The sequence below is a fragment of the Leuciscus leuciscus genome (genome assembly GCF_965113295.1).
Source record: "Leuciscus leuciscus genome assembly, chromosome: 1".
Classification (NCBI taxonomy): domain Eukaryota; kingdom Metazoa; phylum Chordata; class Actinopteri; order Cypriniformes; family Leuciscidae; genus Leuciscus; species Leuciscus leuciscus.
The window spans coordinates 6,222,718-6,242,829 of NC_138725.1; the positions used below are offsets into that span (position 1 = coordinate 6,222,718).

General features: G+C 39.2%; 3 protein-coding genes across 3 annotated transcripts in view; 1 reads left to right on the forward strand and 2 right to left on the reverse strand.

Annotated features, from left to right (window-relative positions):
• On the reverse strand, window positions 1–10,749 carry LOC309492663 (uncharacterized protein). The gene is made up of 6 exons (XM_082161673.1): window positions 10,343–10,749; window positions 9,986–10,132; window positions 9,677–9,894; window positions 9,459–9,571; window positions 1,324–1,548; window positions 1–599 (listed from the first exon to the last, which is right to left on the reverse strand). The coding sequence occupies exons 3-6, from the start codon at window positions 9,811–9,813 to the stop codon at window positions 580–582; spliced, it is 495 nt and encodes a 164-aa protein (XP_082017799.1). The 5' UTR covers window positions 9,814–9,894; window positions 9,986–10,132; window positions 10,343–10,749; the 3' UTR covers window positions 1–579.
• LOC309474055 (uncharacterized protein) overlaps window positions 1–20,112 on the forward strand; it is a gene marked incomplete at its 3' end in the record, with an annotated part of 169,306 nt that overhangs the window by 47,722 nt on the left and 101,472 nt on the right. The window lies entirely within an intron of this gene.
• The window catches only part of LOC309508218 (uncharacterized protein), a gene marked incomplete at its 3' end in the record, with an annotated part of 18,938 nt that continues 8,684 nt past the window's right edge, over window positions 9,859–20,112 (reverse strand). The window contains exons 4-6 of the mRNA XM_082182736.1: window positions 15,792–16,013; window positions 9,986–10,132; window positions 9,859–9,894 (exon numbers count right to left, since the gene is read on the reverse strand). Of these exons, the coding sequence (XP_082038862.1) occupies window positions 9,859–9,894; window positions 9,986–10,132; window positions 15,792–16,013 (405 nt within the window). The remainder of the gene's footprint in view (window positions 9,895–9,985; window positions 10,133–15,791; window positions 16,014–20,112) is intronic.

The following is a 20,112-nucleotide window of genomic DNA, read 5'->3' on the forward strand; positions in this document are numbered from 1 at the left end:
TTCTTTTTTTTCTTGCTCTCTCTCTCCTTACATCAACAGAATCTCTCCAGTGACCTGGGTTACATACGCTAAATTGGTTTTCTAGTTTTAAAACGGTCACCATTGATTACATTTCTAAATGAATTATGACGATGAATTCCACTACCTGATCACAGCAACTCTACATCCAAACGCTTGCCTGAATACCATTGGCATTGTGGCTTGAAGTGCATGTCGCTCTGGCCACGCAATTCAAAACTTCAATCTCTCATGAAGAATGCCAATTAACTTCTAGAAACTGTGGAGCAAGAGACATTGAACCTGAAAGCCAAATCTTTCAGAGGAAGGTTTAGTCTCAACCTCAGCAAAACTAAAATGACCAGTTCAAATTGAGAAAGCACAGACAAATGGCCACAGCTGGTGATATAAGGTTGACAAACCTGCATTAAAACTAAGAAGTTGTGGAGTCCAGTGTAAAACTTTGTCTTGTCTTCATTCTTCTGAAAAGACTCTTGGCTAAGCTGTGTGTCCAGTGCTTTATTCCTGAGATCTCCCAGCTCTGCTGTGGTTTGCTTCAGAACATCTTCCATCCTCTCAGTGTCATCCATGGTTAGGTCCGTCTGGCATATATATAGCAGTAGGGAGAGGGATTCGTTCTTCACATCACTCTCCACATTATTAATGACGTGAACTGTTTAGTTGCTTAGTTGTTCACATTCTTATAAAGCGCCAAAGTTATTTGCATTCATATTTGTATACAGTTGTTTAGCCAGGGTAGTTTAGCAATCTATTGTGCAAGTCTAATTCAAAGTTTACAATTCAATCCAATCCAGCTTTATTGGCATGAACGTAAAACAACAATATTGCCAAAGCTACACATAAATGACAGAAGAACAATTCATTTGATACGGTTCATTAATCACTATAAAAAAATAATAAAAAATATCTATATATTAAAAATAAAGTAAATAAAACGTTTACATGCATTATATGTTGTCAGAATCACATGTCTTCCTTATACAACTAGAATACTGGCAACACCTATTAATATTAATACAATTCCTTCACCTTGTCGGTCATGTGACATCTCTGTGGTGTCCTCTGGGTCCTTCACATTGTCGGTCATGTGACATCTCTGTGGTGTCCTCTGGGTCCTTCACATTGTTGGTCATGTGACATCTCTGTGGTGTCCTCTGGGTCCTTCACCTTGTCGGTCATGTGACATCTCTGTGGTGTCCTCTGGGTCCTTCACCTTGTCGGTCATGTGACATCTCTGTGGTGTCCTCTGGGTCCTTCACCTTGTCGGTCATGTGACATCTCTGTGGTGTCCTCTGGGTCCTTCACCTTGTCGGTCATGTGACATCTCTGTGGTGTCCTCTGGGTCCTCAGCGGACTCATGGAGGTCCAGCAATGTTGACCAATCCACCAAACCATGCTGATCGTCCCAGGACTTCATCCTCTCCTCTCGTATTCCCGATGCTTCTGTCACGGGCTTCTCCTTCTGATGACCGAGGTTAACTGTAGGAGCCCCGTTTACAGACTCAGCGTCGTATAAAGAACCAGGACAGCCTAAAGACAACAACACACATTAAATGCTTGTGGCAATAAGGCTGAACCCAGCTCAAAACACTTTGTGGGTCGCTTTGCTAACGTTACGTGTTTGTCTTCAGTCACAGGGGTAACTTACAAACTCAAAGAAAAGAAGAAACAATTACTTTGACTTTACAAAGTTCGGAAACTGGTACGTTACACAAACATAAGTTGTATTAACTCAGCTTTGACGAAGTGATCACTGCACACACGGGCCTGTCAGGATTCGGTTCCTCCCGACCGCAGACGTAGGATTGCAAGCCATTTTTCCGGGGGTTTTCGGGTCAACTTTTGGTACACGATAAAAACTCCTCGTGGTTTCTCGGTTTGATCGATCTGAGCAACCATAAACCATAGCTGCCAACTTTTGAGTTTTGCTTGGAGTGAGATTTATGGCGGCGGCGGAATTTTCTTTATTTTATTTTTTATTGCATCACAATAAGTGTATTGTGATTGTCAAAACATTTTAGTACCTAAACTGAATTTTATTAGGTTTAGTGACAACATGTTACAATGTTTAAATGGTACAATTTCTGGGGCCTGTTTCAATAAGGAGGTTCAACCAACTCTGAGTTAAAGCTCTGAGTTAAAGAGTTGACTTACCCTGAGATGGGAAACTCTGAGTTTTCGGTTACAGAACAGCTGAAATTAGTCAGTTCAATCAACTCTGAGTTGACCTACTCTGAGTTAAGCGTGTGCACCACCACTATAAAAAGCCTAATCAATGGAGCGCAGATATTATGAGTCACCATGGCAACAGCGTCAGACAAAAAGAGGTCTGCATATTTCTTCTTTTTAAATATCGGCTGCAGCAGCGAAGGACAGAGAGTTAGCTTGGAAGAAAATTGTTGCTCGAGTCAATGCGTAAGTTTACATTTTAATTAGGCCTACTGTTATACAGTTGGGTGTAATTAATTACCAAGTAATCTAAATAATGTAATTTAATTAAAGGGATTACTCTTAATTCTTCTGTGATTTAAAGTAAAATCTGATTTAATTGTATTAAATACTGTATAGACTATAGAACAATTTAGTGTATTTAACATGCATTTTTAAAAGGTATATTTTTAATGTAACCTTCTCCCTCTACACACTTTGGTCAATTCAAGAATAATTCATGCAATTGTATATTAATTTGAAAGCATTAAAAGTGCAGTTTCTTGTCCCTGCTTGTATTGTTCAAGTGGTTGAGGTTGATATGGGATTTAGTAGGCCTAATAAGTAGACCAATACTTTCTAAAGAGAGTAATTATTACATTAATCTAATTACAGTTGAAGATGTCATTTGTAGTAGTAATACAAGTAACTTGCCCAACTGTTATAATATCAGAGGTGAAACTGGAAGAACAGTATGTTATTCAACCTAATTTTAATGTTCATGTAGGTGCAATCCTGGAGGTATTAAAAGAACATGGCAGCAGCTGAAAATTAAATCTAAAAACATAATTCAATCAGGTAAGGCTTGAGCATATCATGGGTGTAGGCTAACTGACTTTACATTTGACATATTAAATAACTAAAGCATCCAGTGTCTAGCAGTGCAGCAGCATTTGTGGCTGGAGGGACTTCTTCAGAGCCAGTCACTCCCGAAGATCCAAGGGCCTCATAAAATGTAAGAGGTTTACATATGTGTTTTTTTTTTATTATTTTACTTTGGGTTGGGTTTTCTGTTGGTCCCAACAGATTCTGATAGTAATATCTGTCTTTTGGACTTCTTTAGAACTACATTATGTAACTCTATTCACTACTGTATTTTCAGTTGCCAGTTAAAGAGTTATATAGACTTCATCTTAGTAAAAAAAATAAAAATTGAAAAAAACAACAGTAAATTTTATTTATTAATAAAAGATTCATTTTATTAATAAAAATGTACTGAAAGAATGAATGAGGTGTTTAAACACCACTTCCTCTTTAAAAAAGGGGAGGAGACCGAAAGAAACTCTGGGTTTACTGAAGAAAACCTGCTCCTGACCAGGTTAGGTTCACAGAGTAAGTTACCATGGTAACTGACTCTGAGTATAAGTTACCTCTCTTTCAGAAACGGGCTTGACTTACTCTGCTTTCTCAGGTTTAACATACCTCCCATTCTGAAACAGAAAACCCAGTGTTTCCCTCATTTCAGGGTTAACATACTCAGAGTTTTCACTTAACCTCCTTTCTGAAACAGGCCCCTGGTAAGCTACGCTTTTTTATTATTTCAATTTAATTAAATGATTGTGATTTGATTTAAAATGGAGTCATATGGATAAATATTAGGTAGGCTACACAAGATAGGCCTTCCTTTTTCTCAAGAAAAAAACAACTCACCTAATGCTGTAAACACAGAGAGAGCCCTATCAGCTGGCAGAATTATTTAAGGTTAAAAATAGCTCAAATTAAATATAATGCGTTTTTTTTTATTATAATAACAACATTATTTAATGATATAAGTTAAAATATAATAAATATGTAAGATTGTACACATATTTAGCAAAATACTCTCTATAGCTCTTTTTTTCTAGCCAACTAACGTGCTATAGCCTATATTATGGTCATCAAATGGCTTTCCTGAGGTAATTGTTATGTGACATGATTGTTCTCCAGCGGTTTTATTGACCCCTTTGTTTGTTTGATTGGTCGATATTATGTATGAGGAATATACATTTCGGTAAGTTGTACTGTATCTTTCAACAGTGTTCATTCGTGTTTATTTACTATTAGCTAGAGATGATCGGGTCATAGCTGTCAACATTGAACATTGAAAATAAGGGAGATTTCCCGGAATACATCCCCAAAATAAGGGATCTTTTTTGTTTAACACGATTCTTACCCACAAACTTAAAAAAAAGCACTATCATTAACAGTCTAAAGAGTTTATAACTACACAACATATATATATATATATAAGAATGACAGACCAATGGATATGTTTAAAGTGCTTTATTTATGAACAAAGTAAATATAACACATTTTCATTTGCTACAACGTGTTTTATCTTAATGTTGGGAGACAGAGTGAGAAAGAGACAGACAGAAAGAGACAGACAGAAAGAGACAGAGTGAGAAAGAGACAGACAGAAAGAGACAGACAGAAAGAGACAGAGTGAGAAAGAGACAGACAGAAAGAGACAGAGTGAGAAAGAGACAGACAGAAAGAGACAGACAGAAAGAGACAGACAGAAAGAGACAGACAGAAAGAGACAGAGTGAGAAAGAGACAGACAGAAAGAGACAGACAGAAAGAGACAGAGTGAGAAAGAGACAGAGTGAGAAAGAGACAGACAGAAAGAGACAGACAGAAAGAGACAGAGTGAGAAAGAGACAGAGTGAGAAAGAGACAGACAGAAAGAGACAGACAGAAAGAGACAGAGTGAGAAAGAGACAGAGTGAGAAAGAGACAGACAGAAAGAGACAGACAGAAAGAGACAGACAGAAAGAGACAGAGTGAGAAAGAGACAGACAGAAAGAGACAGACAGAAAGAGACAGAGTGAGAAAGAGACAGAGTGAGAAAGAGACAGACAGAAAGAGACAGACAGAAAGAGACAGACAGAAAGAGACAGAGTGAGAAAGAGACAGACAGAAAGAGACAGACAGAAAGAGACAGAGTGAGAAAGAGACAGACAGAAAGAGACAGACAGAAAGAGACAGACAGAAAGAGACAGACAGAAAGAGACAGAGTGAGAAAGAGACAGACAGAAAGAGACAGAGTGAGAAAGAGACAGAGTGAGAAAGAGACAGACAGAAAGAGACAGACAGAAAGAGACAGACAGACAGAGTGAGAAAGAGACAGACAGAAAGAGACAGAGTGAGAAAGAGACAGAGTGAGAAAGAGACAGAGTGAGAAAGAGACAGACAGAAAGAGACAGAGTGAGAAAGAGACAGAGTGAGAAAGAGACAGACAGAAAGAGACAGAGTGAGAAAGAGACAGACAGAAAGAGACAGACAGAAAGAGACAGAGAGAAAGAGACAGAGTGAGAAAGAGACAGTGAGAAAGAGACAGACAGAAAGAGACAGAGTGAAAAAAAAACAGACAGAAAGAGACAGAGAGAAAGAGACAGACAGAAAGAGACAGAGTGAGAAAGAGACAGACAGAAAGAGACAGACAGAAAGAGACAGACAGAAAGAAAGAGACAGACAGAAAGAGACAGACAGAAAGAGACAGACAGAAAGAGACAGAGAGAAAGAGACAGACAGAAAGAGACAGAGTGAGAAAGAGACAGACAGAAAGAGACAGACAGAAAGAGACAGACAGAAAGAGACAGACAGAAAGAGACAGACAGAAAGAGACAGAGAGAAAGAGACAGACAGAAAGAGACAGAGAGAAAGAGACAGACAGAAAGAGACAGAGTGAGAAAGAGACAGACAGAAAGAGACAGACAGAAAGAGACAGACAGAAAGAGACAGACAGAAAGAGACAGACAGAAAGAGACAGAGTGAGAAAGAGACAGAGTGAGAAAGAGACAGACAGAAAGAGACAGACAGAAAGAGACAGACAGAAAGAGACAGACAGACAGAAAGAGACAGACAGAAAGAGACAGACAGAAAGAGACAGACAGAAAGAGACAGACAGAAAGAGACAGAGTGAGAAAGAGACAGACAGAAAGAGACAGAGTGAGAAAGAGACAGACAGAAAGAGACAGATAGAAAGAGACAGACAGAAAGAGACAGACAGAAAGAGACAGAGTGAGAAAGAGACAGACAGAAAGAGACAGACAGAAAGAGACAGACAGAAAGAGACAGAGTGAGAAAGAGACAGAGTGAGAAAGAGACAGAGTGAGAAAGAGACAGAGTGAGAAAGAGACAGACAGAAAGAGACAGAGTGAGAAAGAGACAGAGTGAGAAAGAGACAGACAGAAAGAGACAGAGTGAGAAAGAGACAGACAGAAAGAGACAGACAGAAAGAGACAGACAGAAAGAGACAGACAGAAAGAGACAGAGAGAAAGAGACAGACAGAAAGAGACAGACAGAAAGAGACAGAGAGAAAGAGACAGACAGAAAGAGACAGAGTGAGAAAGAGACAGAGTGAGAAAGAGAGAGTGAGAAAGAGACAGACAGAAAGAGACAGAGTGAGAAAGAGACAGACAGAAAGAGACAGACAGAAAGAGACAGACAGAAAGAGACAGAGTGAGAAAGAGACAGAGTGAGAAAGAGACAGACAGAAAGAGACAGAGTGAGAAAGAGACAGAGTGAGAAAGAGACAGACAGAAAGAGACAGAGTGAGAAAGAGACAGACAGAAAGAGACAGACAGACAGAAAGAGACAGACAGAAAGAGACAGAGTGAGAAAGAGACAGACAGAAAGAGACAGAGTGAGAAAGAGACAGACAGAAAGAGACAGACAGAAAGAGACAGACAGAAAGAGACAGAGAGAAAGAGACAGAGAGAAAGAGACAGAGTGAGAAAGAGACAGACAGAAAGAGACAGACAGAAAGAGACAGACAGAAAGAGACAGACAGAAAGAGAAAGAGACAGACAGAAAGAGACAGACAGAAAGAGACAGAGAGAAAGAGACAGACAGAAAGAGACAGACAGAAAGAGACAGACAGAAAGAGACAGACAGAAAGAGACAGACAGAAAGAGACAGACAGAAAGAGACAGAGTGAGAAAGAGACAGACAGAAAGAGACAGACAGAAAGAGACAGAGTGAGAAAGAGACAGAGTGAGAAAGAGACAGACAGAAAGAGACAGAGTGAGAAAGAGACAGACAGAAAGAGACAGACAGACAGAAAGAGACAGACAGAAAGAGACAGAGTGAGAAAGAGACAGACAGAAAGAGACAGAGTGAGAAAGAGACAGACAGAAAGAGACAGACAGAAAGAGACAGACAGACAGAAAGAGACAGAGAGAAAGAGACAGACAGAAAGAGACAGACAGAAAGAGACAGACAGACAGAAAGAGACAGACAGAAAGAGACAGACAGAAAGAGACAGACAGACAGAAAGAGACAGACAGAAAGAGACAGACAGAAAGAGACAGACAGACAGAAAGAGACAGAGAGAAAGAGACAGACAGAAAGAGACAGACAGAAAGAGACAGACAGACAGAAAGAGACAGACAGAAAGAGACAGACAGAAAGAGACAGACAGAAAGAGAAAGAGACAGACAGAAAGAGACAGACAGAAAGAGACAGAGAGAAAGAGACAGACAGAAAGAGACAGACAGAAAGAGACAGACAGACAGAAAGAGACAGACAGAAAGAGACAGAGAGAAAGAGACAGACAGAAAGAGACAGACAGAAAGAGACAGACAGAAAGAGACAGAGTGAGAAAGAGACAGACAGAAAGAGACAGACAGAAAGAGACAGAGTGAGAAAGAGACAGAGTGAGAAAGAGACAGACAGAAAGAGACAGACAGAAAGAGACAGACAGAAAGAGACAGACAGAAAGAGACAGAGAGAAAGAGACAGACAGAAAGAGACAGAGTGAGAAAGAGACAGACAGAAAGAGACAGACAGAAAGAGACAGACAGAAAGAGACAGAGAGAAAGAGACAGACAGAAAGAGACAGAGTGAGAAAGAGACAGACAGAAAGAGACAGACAGAAAGAGACAGACAGAAAGAGACAGACAGAAAGAGACAGACAGAAAGAGACAGAGTGAGAAAGAGACAGAGTGAGAAAGAGACAGACAGAAAGAGACAGACAGAAAGAGACAGACAGAAAGAGACAGAGAGAAAGAGACAGAGAGAAAGAGACAGAGTGAGAAAGAGACAGAGTGAGAAAGAGACAGACAGAAAGAGACAGAGAGAAAGAGACAGACAGAAAGAGACAGAGTGAGAAAGAGACAGACAGAAAGAGACAGAGAGAAAGAGACAGAGTGAGAAAGAGACAGACAGAAAGAGACAGACAGAAAGAGACAGAGTGAGAAAGAGACAGACAGAAAGAGACAGAGTGAGAAAGAGACAGACAGAAAGAGACAGACAGACAGAAAGAGACAGACAGAAAGAGACAGACAGACAGACAGAGACAGACAGAAAGAGACAGACAGAAAGAGACAGACAGACAGAGACAGACAGAAAGAGACAGACAGAAAGAGACAGACAGAAAGAGACAGACAGACAGACAGAGACAGACAGAAAGAGACAGACAGAAAGAGACAGACAGAAAGAGACAGACAGAAAGAGACAGACAGAAAGAGACAGACAGAAAGAGACAGACAGACAGACAGAGACAGACAGAAAGAGACAGACAGAAAGAGACAGACAGACAGACAGAGACAGACAGAAAGAGACAGACAGAAAGAGACAGACAGAAAGAGACAGACAGACAGACAGAGACAGACAGAAAGAGACAGACAGAAAGAGACAGACAGAAAGAGACAGACAGAAAGAGACAGACAGACAGACAGAGACAGACAGAAAGAGACAGACAGAAAGAGACAGACAGAAAGAGACAGACAGACAGACAGAGACAGACAGAAAGAGACAGACAGAAAGAGACAGACAGACAGAAAGAGAGAGACAGAAAGAGACAGACAGAAAGAGACAGACAGAAAGAGACAGACAGACAGAAAGAGACAGACAGAAAGAGACAGACAGAAAGAGACAGACAGAAAGAGACAGACAGACAGACAGAGACAGACAGAAAGAGACAGACAGAAAGAGACAGACAGACAGACAGAGACAGACAGAAAGAGACAGACAGAAAGAGACAGACAGAAAGAGACAGACAGACAGACAGAGACAGACAGACAGAGACAGACAGAAAGAGACAGACAGACAGAGACAGACAGACAGAGACAGACAGACAGAGAAAGACAGACAGACAGACAGAATGTGTGTAAGAGGCAGTTGAACAAATGGATAGAGACAGTAAAGACAACCTTGTCACCCTTCCTGGTGTGAAGCATGAGCCCTATTGTATACATATGTTAACGTGCAAAATACATAACGTGCAAAATACATGTTATCCCTACCAGTGTCTGGACTTCTCAAGTCTAGTATTCTCAAGTCCTTCAGTAGCTGGGAATCGATTGGAAAGCAGGCAAACATCTTGTGTAAAACTGCTTCGTAGAAAGCTCTCACAGTTCTACATGAAATGGATAAAATAAAAATAAATTGTGTTAAACATTTCAATGTGGGTTAGAACAGAAGATGAATATTATAATTATATTGTACAAAATAAATCACTTACTGAAAGAATTTGTTCTTAGTTGTAACAGGGAACTCTGCAGTTCTGATGAGTGCCTTTGTGTCTCCTCCAATGAAGAGGTCCTCGTCTGCTAATTGATGTTCCTCTCCAAAGTTCACTTCTCGGAGAAGGACATCCATAATCACCTTTGCTGGAACACCCCAGCATCCGCTTGATAAGCCATGTCATCTCTTCAGCTTGTGTATCTGTACCTGCTCTGACTGTACATGAATAATAGTGAAATGATGAGGATTATCATCTGTGGTTATCAATGTATTATTTTGACAACTAGGATATGATGACTATACCAACCTGAAAGGCAATATTAAAGTCTGATAGAGGCTTAAGGGCAACACTGAGGAACTTGAAGTACGCCTTAATCAATGGATCGTTGAGATGTTTTGACAGATCCCTAATTTTGGTGTTCGTCTCCACCCCCTCGTGACTGTTAAAATGTGCCTATAGATAGGAATATATGGTGAAAAAGATAATACCATTATAAAATATAATTTTAGGTTTGCATATTATATAAAAAAAAACTGAACACAAAGGGAAATTTAAAAGTGTTGTAATGGCAATTTTTTCATCATCATCATCATCACACAAGAGTTATGTAATTAACATATACTTTAATTACGAGTGGCATACATATACTATAACAAACCCTACCTGAAGAGCAGCCCACTGGTTGAGAACCCTCTCTCTACATCTCAGCAGACTCTGAGCCATCTGGTGCTGCAATATCTACAGTTTCAGGCTGGCAGAATCCCTGAACTCTACACATTCACATCTCTCTGCACTGAAAACAAACACACATGAGTTCTGTCAGTTAACACCATAACAGTTATACAGGTGAATGAGAGAAAACAGTGCATGTCTACATGTATGAGTTTTACCTTTTGTCAAAGTGGGTGTAAATGCCCACCAGTATGTCTTCCACAGGCAGCTTTGCAGCCTTCACGCCACAACCAGTGGCAGATGCAGCCGAGATCTTGCACATTAGGCTGGTTTGTTTTAACCCTACTTATTACTGAGTTGTGCCTGCCTTTCATGACACTTGCGTTATCGGAATTGAACGCAATCAGATTTTTCCAGGGAATGCCACGATTCCTTAAACCAGGAAAGAAAAGGAAAATGGAGCCACAATGTCTTTGATAAATACTGTATGTAAACTCTGAGAGTGTGAGGGAGAAACAGAGTGTGTGTGTGTGTGTGTGTGGGAGAGACAGAGACAGTGTGTGTGTGAGAGAGAGAGAGAGAGGCAGTGTATGTGTGAGTGTGTGTGTGTGTGAGAGAGAGAGAGAGAGAGTGTGTGTGTGTGTGATTGAGAGAGAGACAGTGTGTGTGTGAGAAAGACAGTGCGTGTGAGAGAGAGGCAGTGTATGTGTGAGTGTGTGTGTGTGTGAGTGTGTATGTGAGAGAGAGAGAGAGAGAGTGTGTGTGTGAGAAAGACTGTGTGTGTGTGTGTGAGAGAGAGAGAGAGAGAGAGTGTGTGTGTGTGATTGAGAGAGAGACAGTGTGTGTGTGAGAAAGACAGTGCGAGTGTGAGAGAGAGAGAGAGAGAGAGAGAGAGAGAGTGTGTGTGTGTGATTGAGAGAGAGACAGTGTGTGTGTGTGTGTGTGTGTGAGAGAGAGAGAGAGAGTGTGTGTGTGAGAAAGAGTGCGTGTGAGAGAGAGAGAGAGAGTGTGTGTGTGTGTGTGTGTGAGAGAGAGAGAGAGTGTGTGTGTGAGAAAGAGTGTGTGTGTGAGAGAGAGAGAGAGAGAGAGAGAGAGAGAGAGAGAGAGAGAGAGAGAGTGTGTGTGTGTGTGTGTGTGAGAGAGAGAGAGAGAGAGAGAGTTGAGTTTTTAAAACACTTTATTAAACAACAGTTATTTGTTATTTAACAAAACAAAACAACAACAACAACACTACATGACTTTACCTTAAATCACATATAAAAACAACTCATGATTAAGTATAGAACACATACCAACATCACAACACCATTCAATCTCAAAAACGTTGATTGCATTCATCATCTTGTAATAATTAAAATCAACAAGAATTCTTGATTTAAACATATTCTTAAAAACTGATACAATATGTTGCCCATTTCTCTGTTCTATTTCATTTCTTCTGGAAATATAAATTGCTAATTTGGCCTGACCAACAATAAAGTTCATTAATTGACACTTGTATTTCTGTAGTCTACTATACTTGAAGACAAATATAAAACATTGCTTTGTAAAAGAAATCCCTAATAAAGAGAATCAAAATTCTAGAAGTCTGTCACAATTCATAAAACAATGGAATAATGTTTCTCTCTCTGAACAGAAAGGACAATTATCATTTACATTGGGATTCAATTTCGTCACAGAGGTGTTTCCAGCGATTGCCCCCTGCAGTATTCCCCACTAGAGATCGCCTGCTCTTTTAGTCAATGCTGGTTTGTATAGTACTCTCCACTCTGGCTTTACTTCCTCTTCCACTCCTAATTTGTCTCTCCATACTGTGTCAATTCTGTCTTTTAATGTATGTTTATTTATTACCTTCACAATACATTTGTATAAGAACTGTACAAAAATCAACATTTTCATTTGCATTCAAACACAACAGAGGACTATTATGTGAGGATTCCTCAAGATCAGGTGTACTTCTGAGGTCTGGGAAGAGGTCATTAGCATCAGGGACAATATCACCCATGCTGTAACTCTCAAGTAGAGCTTTTTCCTTGGAGTTTAAAACCCCATCCAGTTTGTTCAGAAAACTTCTAACAAATCTCACTGATCTTATTCCCAGATGTATAGCAACAGTTTCTGCATTTTTTAGTCCAGGTCCGGCTTTTTCAACAATATCTTTCAATTGTAATAGTTTCTTTGACACAAGCACATTTTTTTGTCCTGGAAGGTCAACTCCTGACACATCAAGGTGACTCCCAAACACCACAGGTTCCTCAAGCAACCAGAAGAGAGATGTGGCTGACTCTGTCCATTTATGTTTAAAAAGACTTTTATAAAATGAAGGTAGTCCAGACAAATCCAGGAGAGTATAGTCCGTTAAAAACAGTGCAGCATGAAGTCCCATTCCGTTCACCCCAGATAAAATAGTCTGTGCTAATGGTCTCCACACTAGATTCTGGGGACCCATCAGCCTAAAAGTTGCTCCTCTGCTGACCAGATTCACCAAGCCTTGACCTCCTTCATCCCTTGGCAGGAAAAGAACACTTTGAGGTGTCCAGTGCAAATTGTCCCAGAAAAAATTGACCATTTCTGCTTGAAGTTTTGGCAACAGTCCCAGAGGCGGATCGACACAGGCAAGTTTATGCCATAACGAGGACCCCACCAGATTGTTGATTATGAGCGTACGACCTCGATAACACAGTTTGGGGAGTAGCCATTTCCATCTCTGTAAACGTCCTTTGATTTTTTCTAGCATACAATCCCAATTTTTTGTAACAAAGTCATCATTCCCTAGAAAAATTCCAAGATATTTGAATCCGCCTTTCTTCCAAATTAAACCACCAGGCAAACTGGGAGGACCTCTATTCCAATCGCCCATTAAAAAGGCCTCACTTTTTCCCCAATTCACTTTTGCAGAAGACATTTTTTTGAAACTGTTAACAATAATCTTCAACTTTTCAATATCATCAGCACCAGATACAAAAACAACTACATCGTCTGCATAGGCAGAAAGGTGCGACGTGACATTACAGTATGGTATAGTAAAACCACTCAACTCATTTCTTAATTTATGAAGCAGAGGTTCAATAGCCAGGGAATATAGCATGCCTGACATGGCACATCCCTGTCTAACTCCCCTCTGAATCCTAAACGGAGCACTCAAACCACCATTGACTTTGAGAACACTCTCAATGTCACGATACATGGCCTCAATCATATTTATAAAAAACTGACTAAAACCAAAAGCTTCTAAAACATCTCTCAAATAAGCATGCTCTACGCGGTCAAAGGCTTTTTCCTGGTCTAATGAAATTAGACCACTATTCACACCAAATAGCCTTGCAACCTCCAAAACATCTCTGACCAATGAGATGTTATCGAAGATTGACCTATTGGGTATGCAATAATTCTGATCGGAATGTATGACTTGACTCAGAACTTGACTTAACCTTGTAGCTAAAGCCTTTGATAACATTTTATAGTCTGCACATAAAAGAGATATCGGTCTCCAATTGCTTATGTTTTGAAGATCTCCCTTCTTGGGCAAAAGGGTAATAACAGCTCTTCTACAGCTCAACGGTAACAATACTTTATTCAAACTGTCATTAAGAACTAAAAAAAAATCTTCACCAATCACTGGCCATAACATTTGATAAAAATCAACAGGAATCCCGTCAATGCCAGGAGTCTTTCCATTTTCCATCCTCATCATAGCGGTATATAACTCATTTTGTGACAAATTTTGTTCAAGCAAAATGTTAGACTCTTCATCAATCTTTGGAAGATCATTAAGAAAAGTGAATTCATTATCTTCTCTTTGAGACAATTCACATTTATATAGGTTTGAATAAAAACCAACAGCATGTTTGCGTATCTCACTAGGCTCCGTAAGCTTACCCTTACCCCTTGAGCTTTTGTACCCAACAAATCTGCAAGCATTTCCTTTTTGGATTTACTGCTTTCAAAACAATTTCATTTTCTAAAATCTTCATTGACTGGGCCATATCTTTAGTGGCATTAAGAGTGTACTCTTGACATAACTCTTTAATGTGGACCTTGCCACAATCCCACCATTGTTGTAAGGAAGTATAACACTGTTTTTGTTTCTTAAAATTTTCCCAAAACAAATAAAACATTTCAATAAACGTTTTATCATTTAAAAGGGATGTATTAAAATGCCAGTAAGCACTCTTTAAATACACAGAATTAATACAAATATTACAAACAACAGAACAGTGATCGGAAAAACCTACAGGAATTATTTTACATTCTCTGGCCAGATTTGCTTGATGATTAGACACATAGAGCCTATCTAGTCTTGCCATAGAGATAATATTATCTCTACTATGTGCCCAAGTATATTGCCTATTCTTGTGATGCACATTCCTCCAAACATCACATAAATCAAATGTTCTTAACAATTGCGTGAGCGCTTTTTGTGAGGCGATATGTGGCTCTAAGACGTGATTCCTACTGTCCAATTGATCATTTTCAGTACAGTTAAAATCTCCACCGAGGAAAAATAATTCTTCTGAGCTTAGGTCTTTCATAACAACACTAATTGTATCAAAAAAAGCTACTCTTTCAGCCCTTTTTGTGGGGGCATAAATATTTTAAAAAGTCATTGTAGTGTTTTCAAACTTAGCTTTAACTTTTAAAAACTGGCCTTTAACTATTTCTTCCATTTCACAAGAAATTGGCAGGGATTTCTTTGAAAACAGAACAGCTACTCCTCCACTATTGGAAGACATATGACTCAAAAACATTTCTCCATCCCATTCTTTTTTCCAGTCTACCTCATTATTCAAGTCACTATGTGATTCCTGAACAAAAGTAACATCAATATGTTTTTGTTTAATAAATTCAAACAAACACATTCTCTTCTGACCGTCTCTGGCACCATTTAAATTGAGAGTTTCAATTTTAAAATCTCTCATAAAAAATGATGTTTTAAAAAGACAGAGATAATTAAAAGAAACAGTCAGCAAGGCAAAGACTTCTACCAGAAAGAAGAAATTATACCATATCTTGTTTTTCATCATTAAGATTTTGCTTTCTAAGTTTACTCACAATTTTCCTAAGACGGAAAACTTCTTTGTCTGCAAAAGCACCTTCTTTCATTAGAATTTTTGCATCATTAATGAAAGTTGAGCGATCAGGGAAGTAATCTTCAACCTGAACTCCAGGTAAGCCTTTAGTCTCTTTCAGAAATTTGCTAATGTCCTCAACTTTATATACTGTGGTCTGATTCTCATTTTCATTTTGCGATGAAAGATAAGAACAATCAGAAATATTAGAATCTGAAGAATCACTGTCATTATCTGGGACTAAACTTTCAACCTCGTTCTTGTCTTTTTTTGTTTGTTTAAAGACTTTGCTCTGGTGGACTTTTTTCCTTTTATTTGGAACTTTGAAGATTGACTGTTTCCATCTCCAATTCAGCAACACCCTCACTGACCTGTTTATCAGTAGTTATCATTTTATCTGTATTGATGTCACTGCTCGAATTAACAGTGTCAAAAATCATAGGATCAGATACAGAGACCAGACCTGCAGTAACCTCAGCCATAGTGGGTTTATCCCGAACCGACCCAGCAGAACCTGACTCAACAGCATTAGCAGGGGCCACAACATCCTCTGGGACAGACACAGCTTCAGGAGGATTACTCTGAGTATTAGTCTGTAACATTTTCGTCCATTTTTTCAGGACAAGCACGTATCAGATGGCCAATTCTGCCACAGCCAAAGCATTTAATTATACTTTCAGACGTTGCATAAACTGTATAGTTAAAGTCCTCGACTTTAACATTAAATGACAGGTTCAGCTCATCAGCATTGTTTTTCAAAATTATATAGACATGTCTCCGAAAAGACACTACATGTTTCAGCAAGGGTGATTTACAGCCAAAAGCAATTTTCCTAATGGGAGAGACTATCTTACCAAAGAAAGACAATTCTTTAGCAATACTTGCATCAGAAACAAAAGGAGGAACATTCGACACAATAATCTTTCTAGAAGGGCTACTAAGCGGCAGAACAAGCGTAAGCGCATCATTAATCACGACTCCCGTTTGAACAAGTTCATTAGCTTTTTCCATCGCGTTTAAAAATAAAACAACCGCATTGTTCATTTTAGATGCAGAAACAATAGCGTTGTAACAAACTACATTCCCAACCGCTAAAGCACATTCCTCTACACTGAACTTACACACAATCTTAATCCCATGACGCCGAGTTAGACCATCACTACTCGTAACACCTGAAGCAGCCATGCAGACTCCCACAACTTTCTCTAAAGAAAACTACTCCTCATACACACAAAAAACACACAAAAAACATAAACAAACAAAACACAAAAAAAAGTTAGAAAACACACTCAGGTGTCACTCACCACACACTCTTCTCACTCGCTCCGCAAACGCTCGCACATGCGCACAAGAGAGAGAGAGAGAGAGAGAGAGAGAGAGAGAGAGGTTCAAAGGTTCTTTTATTTTACATTTCCAAACTCATACATTCATATACTCATTCTAAAATTACATAATTAAATGAGATTATATATAAACCCACAGATGTATATAACAAAATTAAAAATAAAATTAAAAGTTCAGAACCATCGCATCATCATAAATAGTGCATAAAACGTCATTAACACACCATATTTCAATAAAACTCCTTACATTATTAACCATATTATAATATGCATACTCTACTTTAAGCCTTCCTGCTACTAATTTCCTAAACATAACTTCAGGATCCGTAGATGCCAATTGTAAACCTTTGTTCTTTCTAGTCTTCCACACTGCCAATTTTGCAGTCCCAATCAAATAACTCAATAAACACACTTTCTTCCTCATCAAAAATCCATACTTTAACCCTCCAATAAACACTTTATCCGAAAAAGCCTCGTTAAATTCCCTAAACCATTCCTTAAGAAGGTTAAAAAGACTTTGTAGCCTTTCACATCTTAAAAACAAATGTTCCAAATCCTCCTCTTCTCCACAAAACCTACATTCCCCACCCACTGCCGGATTCAAGTGTGCCACATGTCTGTCTGTAGCTATTGCCCTGTGAATAATCCTCCATTGTAGATCAGCTGTTCGCTTCTCCACTGGAGGTTTATACAGTGCTCTCCATCTGTCCCTCACGAGGAACTCTGGTGTCAACAGTCCTGGCCACCCAGAGGCTTTTACTCTCCTGAGTGATTCCTGATGTATGATCTTCACCGTAATGTGATAAATGGCCTTCTTTGATGTAGACTCGAAGAGTTCTATTTGAGGAACCTCAAAAGACAAAATTGAACCAACGTCCACACCATCCAGATCTTCCTTACTTGCGGGAGTTATTTTTATCTTTGGGAATCCTTTCTCATTGGTCTCCTTTCTTGCGATGATCTCTCTGTAGCTGCTTGGTATTACATTCAAAATTTCCTCCATTAGTTTTGCTGTAAGTCTTAGTGACCGTAATCCTGTCACCTCTCTGAGGGTCTCTGCCGGTCTCCATCCATTATTATCCAAGAGGTGCCCCAGTTTTACAATGTTATTCCTTAGTAAGCATGTTCGTATACTCACAGAAGATAACATCCTTGTCTGGATCATTGGATTAAAAAACAAGGGTTCTTCAGTGACCCATTGTCCATGAGGATCAATGTCCCGCTCTACTTTAAAAACAGTTCTCCAGACCTTTAACATAGCCTTGTAAAAGGGGGTAAGCTCAGACAAGCTCACCTCCTCCAGTTTTATTAGGAATAAATGTTTATCCAATCCCAGTCCTCCTGCTCTCTGTAGCAAAGCACAAGCAGTTTGGGCCCAAGTCAAGTCCTTATGATAGAGGAGTCTCTGTGCTGCCTGTATCCTGAAGGCACTGATACGACTCCTCACATCCACCAACCCCTGGCCACCTTCCTGGACAGGTAAATACAGTGCTGCTGCCCGGATCCAGTGCTGCCCACTCCAGAAGAAATCCACCAATGCTCTTTGTATACGGCAGATCAGTTCATCAGGTGGCTCCATAACAATAAACCTGTGCCACAGTGTAGAGGCAGCTAGGTTATTAATAACCAAAACTCGCCCTCTATACGACAACTGTGGTAATAGCCATTTCCATTTAGACAATCGGGCAATCACTTTCTCCAGCATTCCCTCCCAATTCTTCATCTGAAATTGACTATTCCCTAAATATACACCTAAAACTTTTAGCCCTTCCCTGCCCCATTTTAAACCACCAGGAAGCTGCGGAGGTCTTGTCCCCATCCACTGTCCAATAATAAAACCCTCACTTTTCCCCCAATTTAATCTAGCTGAGGATGCCTTCTCATATTGCTCAATGTTCTTCGTTAAAACTGTAACATCATCCTGGCCTTTAATAAAAACAGTAACGTCATCAGCATACGCCGATACAGACACTATAGAATTTATGTCTCCATTTGGGATTAAGACTCCATTGAGATTTCTCCTTAACCTGCACAAAAGAGGTTCAATGACAAGACTATATAACTGTCCTGAAAGTGGACAGCCTTGTCTAATTCCTCTAGAAACAGGTATTGGTGCACTTAAACCACCACCAGCTTTTACAAGAACAACTGCATTTGAATACAACAATTGAATATATGAAATAAAATTTTCACCAAAGCCAAAATGCTGTAAAACATTATAGAGATACCCATGGTCAACTCTATCAAATGCTTTCTCCTGATCTAGAGAAAGAACACCAATTTCATAATTATTTAATTGACTTAATTCAATAACATCACGTAATAAGGAGATATTGTCCATTATAGATCTTTCAGGAATGCAATATGTCTGATCCTTCTGCACCAATAAACCCAGATAACACTTTAACCTGTTAGCCAAACATTTTGAGAATATTTTGTAGTCAACACACAACAATGACACTGGTCTCCAATTTTTTAAAAGTCCCAGATCTCCTTTTTTTGGAAGTAATGAAAGTACTGCCCGACTACAACTTGTGGGAAGTATCTTACTTTGGCAACATTCAGACAGTACCTCATAAAAGTCTTCTCCTAAAATACCCCAAAAACATTGATAGAATTCGGCAGTCAGTCCATCAATTCCTGGGGATCTACCCGTGGACAACTGCTGCATTGCCTCTGTAAGCTCTTGAAAAGTAATGTTCTCATCCAAAGTCTTTCTCTGTTCACTCTCAATCTTTGGTAGATCACTAAGTAGATCTTCAGCGCTTTCATGGTTACAGTTTTCAGAAGCATATAATTGTGAGTAGAAATCCACAGACATCTTCCTTATTTCAGCAGGATCTGTTGTTATAGAACCATCAGGACGACGAAGATGATACATTTGCTTCTGTGTTGTACTTTTCTTTTCAAGATTAAAAAAATATGTACTAGGGGTGTCCATGTCTTTAATGGAGCAAAATCTTGCCCTTATTAGAGCGGTCTTTACTTGCTCTTGTAGAAAAGTCCCAAGCTCTTTATTTTTCTTTTGTAGAGCATCATCATGCACAAGTTCATTATTATTATTAAAAATGTCCTGTTCTAAAAGTTCAATGTCTCTTTGTAGTCTTTTCACAGTATCCCTCACCACTGATCCAATATGAGATGAATAATTCTGACACAACATCCTTATGTTAACTTTACCCACATCCCACCACTGATTGAGATTCTCAAATGAACTTTTCCTCGTTTTCCAGTTCTTCCAGAATAAACCAAATGAATCACAAAAATGAATGTCTTGTAGCAATTTAGCATTAAAATGCCAGTAATAAATAGGTTTTGACATATTTTTTAAATTAAAGTCAAAAATAAC

Bases quoted from the DNA above. Each gene is read 5' to 3' on its own strand.
- LOC309492663 (XM_082161673.1), bottom strand. From the start codon at position 9,813: ATGGATGTCCTTCTCCGAGAAGTGAACTTTGGAGAGGAACATCAATTA. The intron at 9,572-9,676 runs GTAAGTGATTTA...CATTTCATGTAG, and splicing joins ACTAAGAACAAATTCTTTCA to AACTGTGAGAGCTTTCTACG. The intron at 1,549-9,458 runs GTAGGGATAACA...TGTTGTCTTTAG, and splicing joins CTTGAGAAGTCCAGACACTG to GCTGTCCTGGTTCTTTATAC.